At 37.9% G+C, this 14,054-nt stretch overlaps 2 protein-coding genes across 2 annotated transcripts in view; one reads left to right on the top strand and one right to left on the bottom strand.

Moving 5' to 3' along the window:
- Nucleotides 1–1,721: 1,721 nt before the first annotated feature.
- Nucleotides 1,722–2,949, bottom strand: CAPZA3 (capping actin protein of muscle Z-line subunit alpha 3). Its single transcript, XM_053977392.1, is given in 7 exon segments — nucleotides 1,722–1,880; nucleotides 1,883–2,031; nucleotides 2,033–2,118; nucleotides 2,120–2,214; nucleotides 2,217–2,335; nucleotides 2,389–2,627; nucleotides 2,797–2,949. Coding segments are annotated over 7 exon segments (972 nt in total). The 3' UTR covers nucleotides 1,722–1,749.
- The window catches only part of PLCZ1 (phospholipase C zeta 1), a 44,921-nt gene continuing 33,489 nt past the window's right edge, over nucleotides 2,623–14,054 (top strand). The window contains exons 1-3 of the mRNA XM_053977824.1: nucleotides 2,623–2,961; nucleotides 3,525–3,648; nucleotides 7,492–7,726. Coding sequence (XP_053833799.1) covers nucleotides 2,948–2,961; nucleotides 3,525–3,648; nucleotides 7,492–7,726 — 373 coding nt within the window. The 5' untranslated portion in view covers nucleotides 2,623–2,947. The remainder of the gene's footprint in view (nucleotides 2,962–3,524; nucleotides 3,649–7,491; nucleotides 7,727–14,054) is intronic.

Genomic DNA, 14,054 nt, shown 5'->3' with positions numbered 1-14,054 from the left:
GTTTTGCCATATAGAAACAGCATTTTAAAGTAGAGAGAATTTAATTCAACAGAACCAAAAAGTGTATTGCAAAATGCCATATATTTGCATCTCATAAGGGATTGATCTAGTGGAATAAATATTGAAACTGAAAGTCGTTTAACTGTGCAGTCTTTTTCATTGTTCTTTATTATTCCCTGTTGTTTGTTCATGTTCAATATTTGTGAAAAAAGCGATTTTTTCCAGTCCAGAATTTCTAGTGTTCTATCTGTGTCTGTTAGCACTTAAATCCATGCCCAAAATTTCTTCTATTTTTTGGTACTGCAGATATAAACTACACTCCCAACAGGCCATCTTCATTATAGCAGCCCTGGGTTGCATAACATTTTTAATAAAACTACTTTTACTTTCAATAAAGAAATAATCACATATTCAACCAAATTCCATGTAAAGACAACTGCTTGCTCATTGAATGGTGTCCAGCAGCAACACAGGCACTCAAGGATTGGATTGGATTGGATTGGATTGGATTGGATTGGATTGGATTGGATTGGTGTTGGATGGATCTCAGCAGCAGCTGTGGGGTGAAAAGAGAATGACCCATAGGTAATGCAGCTCTCTCTGAAGAACCAAGGGAGCACAGAAAATGCTCTCTGTGCTCCTCCTTTCTTCCCTGTTCAGCTGCATTGGTTTCTCTGGGAAATTAATTATCATATCCAGATACATAGAGAAAGGAACCTCCCAAATCAGAGGGCAGGAAGTATGCAAAATCTTCATTTTCCTTCAAAAGAGTAACCTGAAGATGCCCATTTTTGCACAATGTTTTTTTCTCCTCAAAACCATAGCAAGGTGTAGTTCTCGATGACATTTTAACGCCAAGACAATGAAAGCAATCATGGTCAGTCAGCAGTGACTCTCCAAAGCCACAAATGAGTACTTATTTATACAGATGAGTATTTACTAAAGTGTAGTGTTTACAGTAGTGCTTGAAATTAAACTTTGTTTCCATTGAAAATCTAATTAAAAGTTATGTTTAGAGAAAGCAGCAAAGATGGTGGGCATTTGTAATAATTTGTGATAAATATTAGGAAATAATCACTATCACAGTTTGAAAGTAAACCAAAATCACATGCATTCCTTTGGCCTTTGTAATGAATACTGGGAGAAAGGGAGCTGCATTACTTTATTCTTTAATGCTGCAACACCCAGCCTACATCCCTGGTCAGTCCTGAGATATCTTCTGCACTGTCTATAAGAAATTTATTCCTCCAGTGTCCTGATCTTCCTTTTGTTCATGTGCCTGTATAAGGGATTCAGAGGTAAATGCACAAGCAAAGCCTGAAGGCTGAATTTACAGGGGTTCTGTAGCAATGAAAGAAATCTAGATATTATATGCCAATCTTTGCCAATCTACCGTACCAGCTCCCTTAAAAATCAATGTTTCATTTGGTGTGATGCTACATAATTGAATATAATTTTTGCTTAAAATTACAAAGGAAAGTAAGAATTTGCCCACTATCTCATCTGTAACATTGTGCTGCCTTTGACATTTTGACAATTACTGGTAAAGTACTTGAAAAGAACATGAAGAAAGTGGAAAAAAAAAAAAACCCAAAAAAAACCCCAGATTATTTCCAGTCACTGCAGACCTGAATTATTTTTAAAGTGGTGATTGACTGATGGAAGTCTCTGTACTCTCCTGAGTGATCCAGAAATAAATCAATTAAACAACTCCATTTTGTCTTGTCCTCCTGTTTTTTATTTAGGCCATCATATCAGACAGAGATGGTAGTTCAGTAAGCATTGAGGCACTTCAGCTTTGGAGACCTTGGTGTTCAGATGCTGATCTGAATACTGGAATAGTTTATTCCAGTTCATAAAAGCGTGAGTAGCAGGGAATTCCTTGACAGATTTTCCCCCCATATATCGTCTGACAAAACCTGAATGTTTTCCAGAATGTCAACACAAAACTTGGTGTCCTCAGCTTTCACAAGTTTCATAAAACCTGTGGCAAGCTGCCTTTGGTCTGTCACATTTAGAGTCTCACTCAGGCTTGCTGACAGCTACATGGAAGCTGGCAACTTTGAAGCAGTTTGCCTGGAGAAGAATCCCTGTAAAATGAGTGCGAAATGGGAAATGGAGTCAGGGTGAAAGTCCAGCCTGATTTCCAAAGGTTGTCCCAATGATTTGAAGGCTGATTCTGGTGTGCGTCAAAGCAGGACATGGACAGCTGCTCTTGCCTGGGCTGGTTTTGAGGGCACAACAGTTTCCTGCACTGAAGTGAGAGCTTGAGTGGCCTCCTAGCCCTTTTGGGCTGCCTCCTAGCCATTTGGAGTGGCTTTCCAGCCCTTTGGGGTGGCCTCACAGCCATTTGGGGTGGCATCTCAGCCCTTTGGGGTGGCCTGTCACCGTTCCCCAACATCCACCATCACCCCGTGCCGTGGAGCCGGCTGGTTCCCCAAGGCCCAAAGAAGGGGCTCCCCCCACGCTGCAGCAGTGGGTTGGTAGCACAGTGCTCCTGGTTTTGTGGGGGAAGATGTTGTGGTGACCTCCTGCCTCACCAGCTTGTCACCTCGCCCCAGAGCAGAGAGGCCTCGGACAAGCTCAAAGTGCCCAGGGGGACGCTGGCACGGTTGGCTGCAGAAGGCCTACCCGGCCTGACACAGCTCCCGCCTCGGCACGTGTGGGATATCCTAAGGCTGGGAGCCGGTGATGAGGGCAGGGCCTGGGAGACGCTTTGTGCTGGAAGGAGAAGGCACACCATGGCGGCAGGCTGGCGCAGGAAGGGGCCTGTGCCGGGCGCCCGCGGTCTGTGACATCACCAGAGCGGCACTGCAGCGACACTGGAAGGATGGGGGCGAGCGTTCCACGCCGCCCGAACAGCGCGCAGGGGCATGAGGAGCCCACTGTGAGCCCAAGCGAGGGGCTGGCAATGCCGCTGCAGTGAGGGGGCTGGGGCGCAGCCGCCATGGATGAGAACAGATATCCTTTTCCTCTGCTGCCTTCTTCTCCTCCTCTCCCCTCCCTGCCCTGTGACAGCTGCCATTGGGACCCCCCGACGTGTCGCTTTCCCCTCAGGCCTGGAGCTGGCCTGGGCACACAGGAGGGTGGCAGGGATGGCCTGGGGCAGCCATTCCCGTCAGCCGGGCTGGTTGATAACGTTTAGGGGGGCGCAGTGCTGGTGGCACTCATTCCTTGGTGTTTCTTGGCACTCCCTGCCCTTCCCTGCCGCTGCCGAGTCCCCTGGGCCTCCCCACATTTCCCTCCTCTCACCGCAGCCCTTTCTGCACCCTGAGCACCCCCGGATCTCCTTCACGCCCTCCCTTCAGCCCTTCTGGCCACTGCCCTCCGAGTCTCCGAGGTCAGAGCAGAAATCTCTTCCTGCACACCTCGGGGCCTGCTGCATTCTCAGAGGTCAAAAGACAAGGATGTTCTAGAGTATGAGAACAGGAAAGCACAGTCTTCTTAGGTTTAACAAAATTAAACTTCTCCCCCTCATCCCCCCATTAGTGGGCCAGAATCTTCCTTAACCTCGCGTCTCATACGTGGTTTTGGAATCTCATTCAGAATGATTTCAAAACTGGGAATATTGATTTAGAGGGTTGCATGAGGCTGCTTGAAAAAATGCAAATAAATTTTGATGAAGACCATTTAAAACATATTTTCAAGGTAAGGTGTATGTACATTAAGCAATTAACAGTTTAGAAGTTCAGTTACACACATCATACGTTTGCTGATTTTTTTCAAGTTAATTTTTTGGGAAATCTATTTCATGCTAGAGTGTGTGCAAAATCAGCAAAGAATTTTCCTCCAGGGCTTGCATTCGAATCACAATCATTTAGATTGGAAAGTACCTCTAAGATCGCTGAGTCCAACCATTCATACATTGAAAAGTCCACCTCTAAACCTTGTCCCTAAGCACCACATCTACAGGTCTCTTAAATGCTTTCAAGGAGTGGTAACTCAGATGTTTCCCTGGACAGCCTGTTCCAATGCTTGACAACATTTCCAGTGAAAGAATTTTTACTAACAGCCAATCTAAACCATCCCTGGCACAATTTGAGTCCCCTTCTGCTTGTCCTACTGCTTGGTACTCAGAGAAGAGACTGACATCCATAACTCTGTCTTTTCACCACAACAAATTCATGTCAGATGGAAAACACGTTGATTTTGATTCCCAGATTTTTTTTGTGAATGACCACACTTGAGAAAACTTAAAGCATTCTGGTTTCATCCTATTCAGCTTCTTGTGTGATCAAGGTAATGAGCCCAGATGTGTCTGTCTGCTGCTGGGCAGAGCCATGAGAGCAACTTCCTCAAAGTCCTCTTGCCAGGAGGACAACATGGGCTTGTCTGAGCTGCTCAGGCTTTAGATGCAGCACACATTCATTCTGTTCTCCACTACACCTCTCTTGTAATATTTAAGAGGTGTGCCTGAATGGATGGGAATTACACTCTAACCCCCAGGGAAAGGATTTGGCCTTGAGACGTGGCAGTGTTTAAGAGATTTCCATGAGGGTTACACCATCCAGCTAGAAACTGAACTTAATGAGTTAATTTAGTGTAGGTAAGCAAACTACTGCCAAGCAGATCTTGTCTGTGAGCAAATACTACAAAACTGAGTGCCTTGGCACAAACTGGGTGTACATGTTCTTCATGTAATGACTCAAAAGATGTAAGGTTTTCCCTTTGACCTCATTTTTTCCCCCCAAAACAAGCTGTCTGGTAATGCTGTTTCCCTAAGGCAATGGAAACAAGTGTGTGCGTGTATATATAAAAATATATGTATATTTATTTATTTACACATTTATATAGATTATTCTTTTGAGAATGTTGCAAGCAGCTGGCTGATTCTGTCCTGATTTGGCAGAGGAGAATTAGCTATGGCAAGTCAGAAGCTTTTAAGTCATGAGAAGGAAGGCACTAAGTTTTCCTCACTCTATCTTCCTCATTGTTGTCTGCCTTGTCAAGCCAAGGTAGAAGCAGCAGCATGAGCTCAACCCTGGCTAGAGAGGCTTCCTGTGGTTTTGGAACTTGCACTGCAAGGAGATAGTTGCCAACCTAGACAACCTCTTGAGAACTTAAAAATACTTCTCACTGTTTCCTCTATCTTCCCTGACTTTGGTTTCTGTCAGGAACTTGAGAGCGATGGTCAGCTGTGGGCAGAGAAGAGAGGGATTATTTGAGGGAAGTGACCTGCAAAAAACAAGTCTGATCTAGTTGTATTTAACAACCTATTATGCCCAGTAGCCTGATCTAGTTATTTATGGCAGTACTGTTAGGTGTTCTTTGCTATTTGAGAGAGATTTACAGGTGTTCAGTAGTTTGGGGGGGCTCAAGTATTTAATCAGTGTAATAACATGTAAAAATTCAAGGCATTCTGGGAGGGAATCTTACTGACATCATTGCCAGTAACTACAGCTCAGCAGTTAATCTAATGGTTATACATAGCAAAATACATTTTCTAGAAAACTTATTTTAAGGAATAATCTGGGTTTTTATTGTCTTTTCTCTTTGAGTTTGTTTTACTGTAACACTCTTTTGAGCGATATGAATATTAAAGTTTTAAGGAATAATAAATTTTCATATAATTTCTCTCAAGACTTTGTCTCTTCTTTTTCTGAACAACAAAGATTTAATGTGCATTAATAAAAATAAGAATGATAAAAATCTACCCCAAAAAATGGTAAGAATATCTTTTTATAGTGGCATGATTTTTATCACTTTAATTTGGAGAGCTGTCTTGTATAGTATTATTGTCTGTATTTCATTAAAAGGCAACTAAAATAGAAACTTTAAATTTTTGCCCAGCTTCTCTTTGTGCCAGTAACTAAGTAAACATCTTCCAAGTCCTGATAGAATGTTTATTTCCAAAATAAGTTGGTATTTTCTTTTCCTGCTTAATGGTTATGAGCAAATTTGTCATATTGTTAAGAACATTAAAAATTGGATTGAGGATATCAACCTTTGATGGGGAATTTCTCAGCAGTAATGAAATGTGTATAATTAGCATTTGTACAGAAGTATTTTCTTGCTAGGGATTTCTGTTAGAAATGATCATTATTATTCTCTTTCCCAAACTCAAAGCGAATACTGAAGCACTGATTTGTAAGATTTTTTTTCACTAGAACTGCCCCTGAAATTTAATGTTTTAGCTATATATTAGCTATCTAATATATTTGTATATTTATATATATATATATAAATGTTATATATGTAATATATATATATTATATTTGTATAATGTTTCAGTTATCTAATATATTTTTATATATATTGTACTTATTCAGAGGTACAGTAGGAACTGCACTGCGTAGGAAGGAACTGGCAATGGATTGTTCAGCTTTTAGGTTTTATGGTATGGCTTCAAAATTATTTAGCAGTAATCCAAAGTCTTGATCAAAGAGCAGCCAGAGCTCAAGTAAGCAATTTCCTGTTTATAGACACTTTTGTGGAAGCCAAACCAGCCATAGTCAGTGCCATGTTTTGGATGCTGCAACTTGGCCTCTTTGGCAGTCTCAGTTTAAGGAGCCAACAATTGGGAATTTTCATCAGCTTACAGTGATGATCACTGAGGCAGTGGATTGCCATTTGTTTGTGATTTTTGTGAGCAATTTTGTCAGCAGATTTCTCTTACTTTGGCAACTTTTAAGAATGATTCAGGCTAAAATGTTAGAAACATTTATATTTCGTATGCAGCTACTTATTTTGGGTAGAAAATTTTAAAGGAAAAATGGAATTAAACCTGAGAAAAAAGCAAAAGGCAGAAAAAGTATTAATCTACTCAAATTCTTTTGCCCTTTTAACTTTTCTTTTAGCTTTTATACTGAAACACTGAAAGTAATTACTATGCTAACATTTTGTCAGCTCTATGAAAACAAGCTTACAATTCAAGAATTCTGAGAGTGTGAATAATTAATCTAAGTTAAACATTCTGGCTTGTTATGAGTAGAACATGATCTCATAGGTTACTATAAAATATCATCTTCAAATTTTGATAGTGTTTATTTGAAGTGATAAAAGACTTGTTTATCTTGAGAATTTGGTCATCCTTATTTAATTTTTAAGATTATTGGTTGCTGTTTTTGTGTGCAAATTTCACTGACAGTATTTACCATTTGGTGTAAATAGCTGTTGGAGAGGTATTATGCCAAATATATTTTCCACTTGGTAAGTTTTATGCTGCACATTTATTTTAATGCATAGCATTTTAGATATTTTCTATGAAGTGTTTTAATATTAAAAATGCATTAAATCTAAATTTATTGTACTTATTTAGACCCTAATTATGTCATATGGTCCATTTTACTTTATATAAAATATTTGTAGCACACAAAGTGTAATCTAAAAGTTGAGGAGTTTAATCTATTGTAATCACTGTTGCCTGAGGATTCTTCTGTGATTCTCACTCCTGTGGTCAGTTATAAAAAAATGTTTGGTGCATAACTTTGTATATATGCATGTTGCTTTATTGATTTTTTTTTTAATTCTTTTGGTTGCTTTTTTCCTCAGAAAACCATTGACAAACACTCTGGAGATATAATTAGCATGGATGACTTCAAAGCAATTTATCGAGCTCTTGTACACAGACCCGAATTTGAAGAACTGTTCAAGGCTTACTCAACAGATGGCAACATTCTACCTGATGGCCAGCTCCTTAAATTTCTTGCAAAAGAACAATTTCAAACTGAAGCTAATGAAACAACTGCCTTAGAAATTATTATGAAGTATGAGCCCATTGATGAAGGTATGCACAGTTAAATTATTTTATATCTAGCTCTGATTTATTGTGCTTCTCTCAATGACTGTATTTTGCAAACCTCATATCTTTATTTCTTCTAAAGCATATCTTTTCACCTATTTATTATTTTTTTCTTCCTGTGTTTTAATTTGCTTTCATTTTTTCTCCTTTCTCTGCTCTCTTATTTTTTCTGCCATTTCTTCATCTTTTTTTTTCTTCCTAGTCTTTCTATAAATTCTGTTCTTCAGCTCATTACAAACCATTTTCAATTTGTTTTTCTTGAGGTTCTTCTCTGCCATTGCTCTTGTCTGCTCACAACACTGTCTTCTCTCCCTTGAGTCATTTAGTGATAACTCAAGGCCTCAGACAAGACTTTGATGTCCCTCTGACTTCCTTGCAGAAGCACTGTGTAAGATTTTCAGAGGTGCCTGTGTAAGATTTTCTGAGTCACGAGAACTCTGAGATGAAGAGGGGTTCATAAATCTCTAACATGTTCTTCACCTATTTTGAGGTGCCCCAAGTTGGGGCGTAACACTTCTGAGTTTCACTGATTTCAACTTGTGGCAAAATTTACAACTGAGCTACAAAAAAGATATAGCTGCATTTTGTTGCAAGATGTTTTTTTATTCAATGGAATGTGTTTAATTCTTCCGTTCCCTTGGTTCCCAGTCTTAGAAAATGGGTGGAATTGATAACTGGTTAAAGGAAAAAAAAAAAAAATAAGGAGAAAATATTTCTCCTGGGGTTTTCTATGCTGACTTGTGGTGGAAGAAGAAAATGAGAAATGCCACTTTTTCAATGAGAAGCAGAAGAACATTTGGCGTTTCATTAAGAGGCACTTACTGTCCAGTAATAGCTGCAAAACACATGACTCCTTATGCCTCTACTCTCTGAGATTGTTCTTCAAATCTGACTGTATTTTATTGAACATATTCTACTCTTTCAGAGGAACTAATGTTTACTAATTGTACAACTTACCAGTTTAAAAGTTTCCTTTTGTTTTCTGTTACCTGTTTTGATGGGAAAGTTCAAAGCTATAACATGGTTAAACAATGAAAAATCTTCAGTCCATTGGAAAACACTTTGTAAATATCAACTGATGTTTCTATAGGTTTAATTTGATGTCTGGTTTAAATTTCAGATGCTGAGCCAAATTCTTGTTTGTTTCTTCACCTGTGATAAATTTGTTTGTCTCGTAATTGGAAATAATCTTGCTGAACAAAATAATCACTGTATTGTTCGTGCTCTTTTGAGTGAATTCAAACTCCCACTCAAACGTATTTATTGAAAAGTTCCAGTTATGATTGACATGAGAGAAGATTCGTATGGTGCTGTGATAGACCATTTTGTGTAACTGTCATTGTGAATTTGCTACAGAAGATTCTTCATCAGGATGATCTGTTGGACTCATCTGTCACCCTTGCCCTGTGCTTTACAGAAGGGGAAAAGGGCAGGTTTTGACACTTGATTGACAGGTTTGCTAATAGTAATGACCATTCTCTCATCAATGTGATAACACTGGTATGTCAAGATTAGGGTAAAAACAATGACTACATTTTACATATAATTTCAATAAATCCATTTATGGCATTTAGTGCATCCCTAACATTTATGCAGTGAGATTTCCAAAGCTATTGGGCCACATAATTCTGAATTTACTCTCTGTGGGTACTGTAGCTAGTTCAGGAATGAATTACTCTTTCATTTTTATTATACAATTTAAATGCCTAATGTCAAAATGCTACACTAACAGCTTTTTTTCATGTGTGTGCTGAAAGATTGCACTTTTGGCAGAAAGAGCCATTTCTATGGAATTGATCACAAAATACGAATATGTGTTTCACACCTGAGAGTTGTGTCCTGCTAACACCCCAGTTTCAGTTTTGCTCTTCCCAAACATCCCAGTATCTGCCCACTTTACTATTAGGTTTGAATAGAAGCCTCCACTCATTAAATGAGATTAAAGAAAACATGCCAACTAAATGCATTTTTAAAAAGCTTAGTATATATGTCTTTTTAAAAAAATACTTCTCATTTACATGGATAGGATTAGAGGCACACTGAGGATAAGAAGGTGCATCCCATTATCATTTATAATGTAGTGCCATTCAAAGACTCTACTCCTGCCTATTTTACTGCTAGGCAATACAAAAACAGGGCAAAAATGCAATCCTGTCTTAAAAAAACCAGCTTGCTTTGTAAATAACAATATAAACCTGGTGCATCTGTCAGATAAGGACTTTGAGTAATCCCGAATGCATTTGTGAAGCAAAAAAAGATTTTCAGTTTATTCCTAGTATACACAGTTGTGAAGGTTTTTTTTTTTTGTTTTGTTTTTTTTTTTTTTTTTTTGTTTTGTTTTTTTTTTTTTTTTTTTGTGCATGTGTGTGGGAGACACAGCAGGATGTAGAGCACAAATTTGCAGAAGGGAGCATTTGATCCCATTGGCCAATGTAAATCAAACTTAATAAAGCAGACATCTCTGTCAAAGTCCTACAGATTTCATTTAAAAAATCATGTGAAGCAAGAAAGATGATGTAAAAATCTCAACAGGCAATGGCTGTGGCTGGATTTGTGAGACACAATAGTTCAGATGTATGAAAGGGTGTGTAAATATCCAGTCTCAGGGAAAATTTTCAAATTAAGGTGATTATGAGCTATAGCGCCTTAGGAAACTGAACTGGACTGTTCAGATAGATACTTTATTCCAGTATGCACCAGTTATAGGAGTGAGTAAGGCAGAACAAAACCTCCTAGAATATAAACTCAGAGTAGAAAAGGAATCACTGTATTTTTACTTTAGTCAAGGAAATACTTCTCTCTTTACTGTTCCCTTAGAGCATGAATGTTTCATTCTGATGTAAAGTAGTCAAATTTCATTGCATGAAATTCCATCTGATGATGTTTCTGCCTGACTTTTAACAGTGATTGAAAGCTTCCTTCTTCCAGTACAGCAGAGGAACACTCTGGTCTCTGATTACAAGTATTTTTCATGAGTTCTCCCTAAAATTCCCAGCAAACATATCTGTACCCACATCACTATCTCTGGGGGCCAAGTAACACAGATGTTTAATTACTGATTTAGCTCTTAGGAAGCAAAGAGCACACACATATATTTAGAACCATGGGAAACACATTTCTCCCCATTTCCTAGTCTCAAATTCAGTTCAGGCTCTTCTCTTCCCCACTGCCCAGTCTCTGCTTCAGTGCAGAAGGGCTGCAGGTTGTACTCAGAGCCTTCAGGAGGAAACAGGTCATGCAGGAGGCTCTGGCCAGTGCAGAGTGATTTCTTGTTTTTTCTGCTTCAGTGTGGGTACTCTACAGGCCTTCAGGGCAGCAAGCATCTTATGAAAGTTTCCAATTTTTTTCTTTCCAAAGAGGAAGAAAAATAGTTTCAAAAACGTTCCAAGATAAATAAGAAAGCAGAATTTAATAAACACTGAAAATAATGTATAATGTAATCACAGTCTTTCAAATACTCAGGTTATATCCATAATTCCTCTCTGATGTGACAGTATTTGTATATATGGCAGAGCTGGAGTTTACTTTAACAGGAGGAATGAGAAAAATATTTTTTCTTAAATCAGATTTTAGAAAAACCAAACAATATAAAAGAATATTGCTAATAAAATGAATTCTACACTATCCAAAAGAGGAGGGCAAGAAAAAAAATCATTGAACTTTGTGAACAGAAAGAGGCAACAAGAGGACAGAAATCTTTTCTTGCCTTCCCTTTCTACAAGGAATGGATATGTGTGTGCACCCTAACTACTGCTAAAAGGTCCTAATGGAGAAAAAGGCTGAGGTTCCTCCAGGGGAGAAATGTAAGGCCTTGATGAAAGTCTTTCACTGTGGAACAGTTATGGAGATGAATTCCCATTTCCTTTAATGGAGAAGCAGAAAATGTCTGTAAATGGTCAGAAAACAGTATGACTGGGCTATTCCTCAGCTCCTGTAAGAAGCTCTGTAAAAACACAAAGATTTTTAGGCTGTTGATTGGAGACATGAGCTGAATGTTTTATTGAAGTCCACAAGCTTACATATTGACTAACAAAACAACGCTAGGTGTTCATTTTTGGGGGATTATGGTCATCAGTATATCTGCATAAACATTAATTTCTCTTGAGAATATTGCAGTTAACTTTTGTCAATGACAAGAACAGCCAGGAAAACATCATAAATAATTCAGAAAAAAAGCGAGACTTTGAAAAGCCAGTATTTTTCACTAATTTAATAAACAAATGCAGAAAAGGTAAAAATTGTTAGAAAATAAGAAATGCTCCCCCCCCCCACACACAAATAGTTACTAGCTCTACTTGTAACTGCTCAGAGAAATATATAGACCATGAAAAAGAAATTAATCAGAAATGAAATCCAGACAGGTCATGTAATTCATTATAGGCAAAGCATACAGGATGAGTGTATTCTGTTTTAAACAACATAAAAAAAAAATCAGAATTATTTTTAAAGATCCTGACAGTAGAAACTTAATCCAGTTGTTACAAGTGTAGAACAATATAACACATGCATGTGGATAAATCTAAGTCAAGATACTAAATAGCGTCCACTTTTCAAGAGTCATCAGGGTGGCAAGAAGTCATCCTGCAAATCTCTTAGTTAAAAGACCAAAGAAATTCCTCTGTAATATTATCAATCTGAGTAAGATCTCAGTCACAAATATGGATGAAACGGGGTAGGACCTTCTTAAATGACGTAATCAGGTCAGTGAAGACAAGTTGACAAATCCAAGTTCTTAGAAAATTGACTGTAACAAACTTGGCTAATACAAGTCAAAGGTTACTTTTGAAAATAGGGGGGAAATGAATGATGAATTGAAAGACAGGAAAAGATCCAATGTAATATCTATTTTAGAAAAGGAACATCCAAGCAAGTAGACACTGTCAGTTACTAGGAAAAAAAAATGGAGCAAATAATAAATATGTAAATCTTTCTAAGAAGAGAAAGGTGAGTAGTGGTTTGTAGAACATTCCATGAAGAAATAGTACCCTGTTTTCTCCTGAGAAAGATTAACAGCACTGGTGGATAGCAGAAAAATGAAAATTATCAGAAATCTGAAACAGAAAGATGCTGTGGATTGGGTTTGTTTTTGTGGAAAGCAGTGGAATGAGGGAAGTGTGAGAGCAGTTTTCATCAGTGAAAGAGTGTGAAAAAAGAGGAGAGAAACAATACCAAACTAAACAGATATTTTGGGCAGCAAGGAAGTTTCAGGGTAAAATTCTGTTTCCTAATTATGGAAAATTTCCTGACAATAAAGTTGTTTAGCTGTTGCAATGGTTTTACTGGGTTGTCTGAGGATTCTTGATCAATGGAAGTCTGGAAAAATAATATCAGAAAGACTTCTGGTAGGAATAACAGTTGTGGGGTGAATGTATGTTTGATGTCTCGATGCCCTTCTGTTTTTCTTTATCATTGTAAAACAGCAAGTTTTCTAGTTCAAAGACCTGTGTAATTGAGAAATAATTATTTTCTGTAAATTCTCATTCAGGTGTAAAACGTTCACTCTGTCACACCTCAGAGATTGATAATAGCAATTCTAACTTGTACATTCTGATTCTTACATCTGTAGTAAGAATTACCAGGGCAGAAAAGGGGATTTTCCTGCAGATATTTCCAGTCTTCAAGTTTGTATACATTGACTTCTAAGTTATTGTTAGCATAAAATAATCTTGCATTATTTACTGCTTGTTCACTACTGGCCTGCTATGGTGACAATAAAGTTATTTTAGAGTAAGAACTGGGCAAAATCCCTCACTAATTCAAGCTATGTTTTGAAGCAAAGCTGACTTTTGAGATTTTATCATTTGCAAAATGACTACATTCGAAACATGACATTGGGAGCAGTAGCTGGCAGTGCAATGGCTCTGTTTGCCATTAAATCAGTCAAAACCAGAACAAATGGGACGACTGTCACTGGTATGGACTCAATTAGTTCATTTTATTTTAAATGCAGTAGTGTAATAAGCTTGATTTGCAATTCATCTATGTGGGCAGTTGTTTCTTTTGTTAAGATGCTATTTTTATTTCAAATATTTCTAAACATGATTTGATCAATATTTATTCGGAATTTTCTACCCCTGGGGAAGATATGTGGTGCTAGTTTCTGCAAGATTATGTTAAGAATTTCTATCTGACTTTTTTGAGAACAATCCTGGTTCTCTTAAAAGAGAAAAGAAGATTCTCTTAGTACATTGCCTGGCATGTCACTTTCCAAAGTAAACAACAAATATTTTACTTTATATTTAATTAGGATTACTGAAAACTCTTCTTACTGCTGTCCATAGAAAGATAAAAGTGTCAAAACACATTTATTTCC

The sequence above is a fragment of the Vidua macroura genome, chromosome 5, assembly GCF_024509145.1.
Source record: "Vidua macroura isolate BioBank_ID:100142 chromosome 5, ASM2450914v1, whole genome shotgun sequence".
NCBI classification, from domain to species: domain Eukaryota; kingdom Metazoa; phylum Chordata; class Aves; order Passeriformes; family Viduidae; genus Vidua; species Vidua macroura.
The sequence above is the reverse complement of the archived record's forward strand: the minus strand, read 5'-3'. Positions and strand labels throughout refer to the sequence as shown.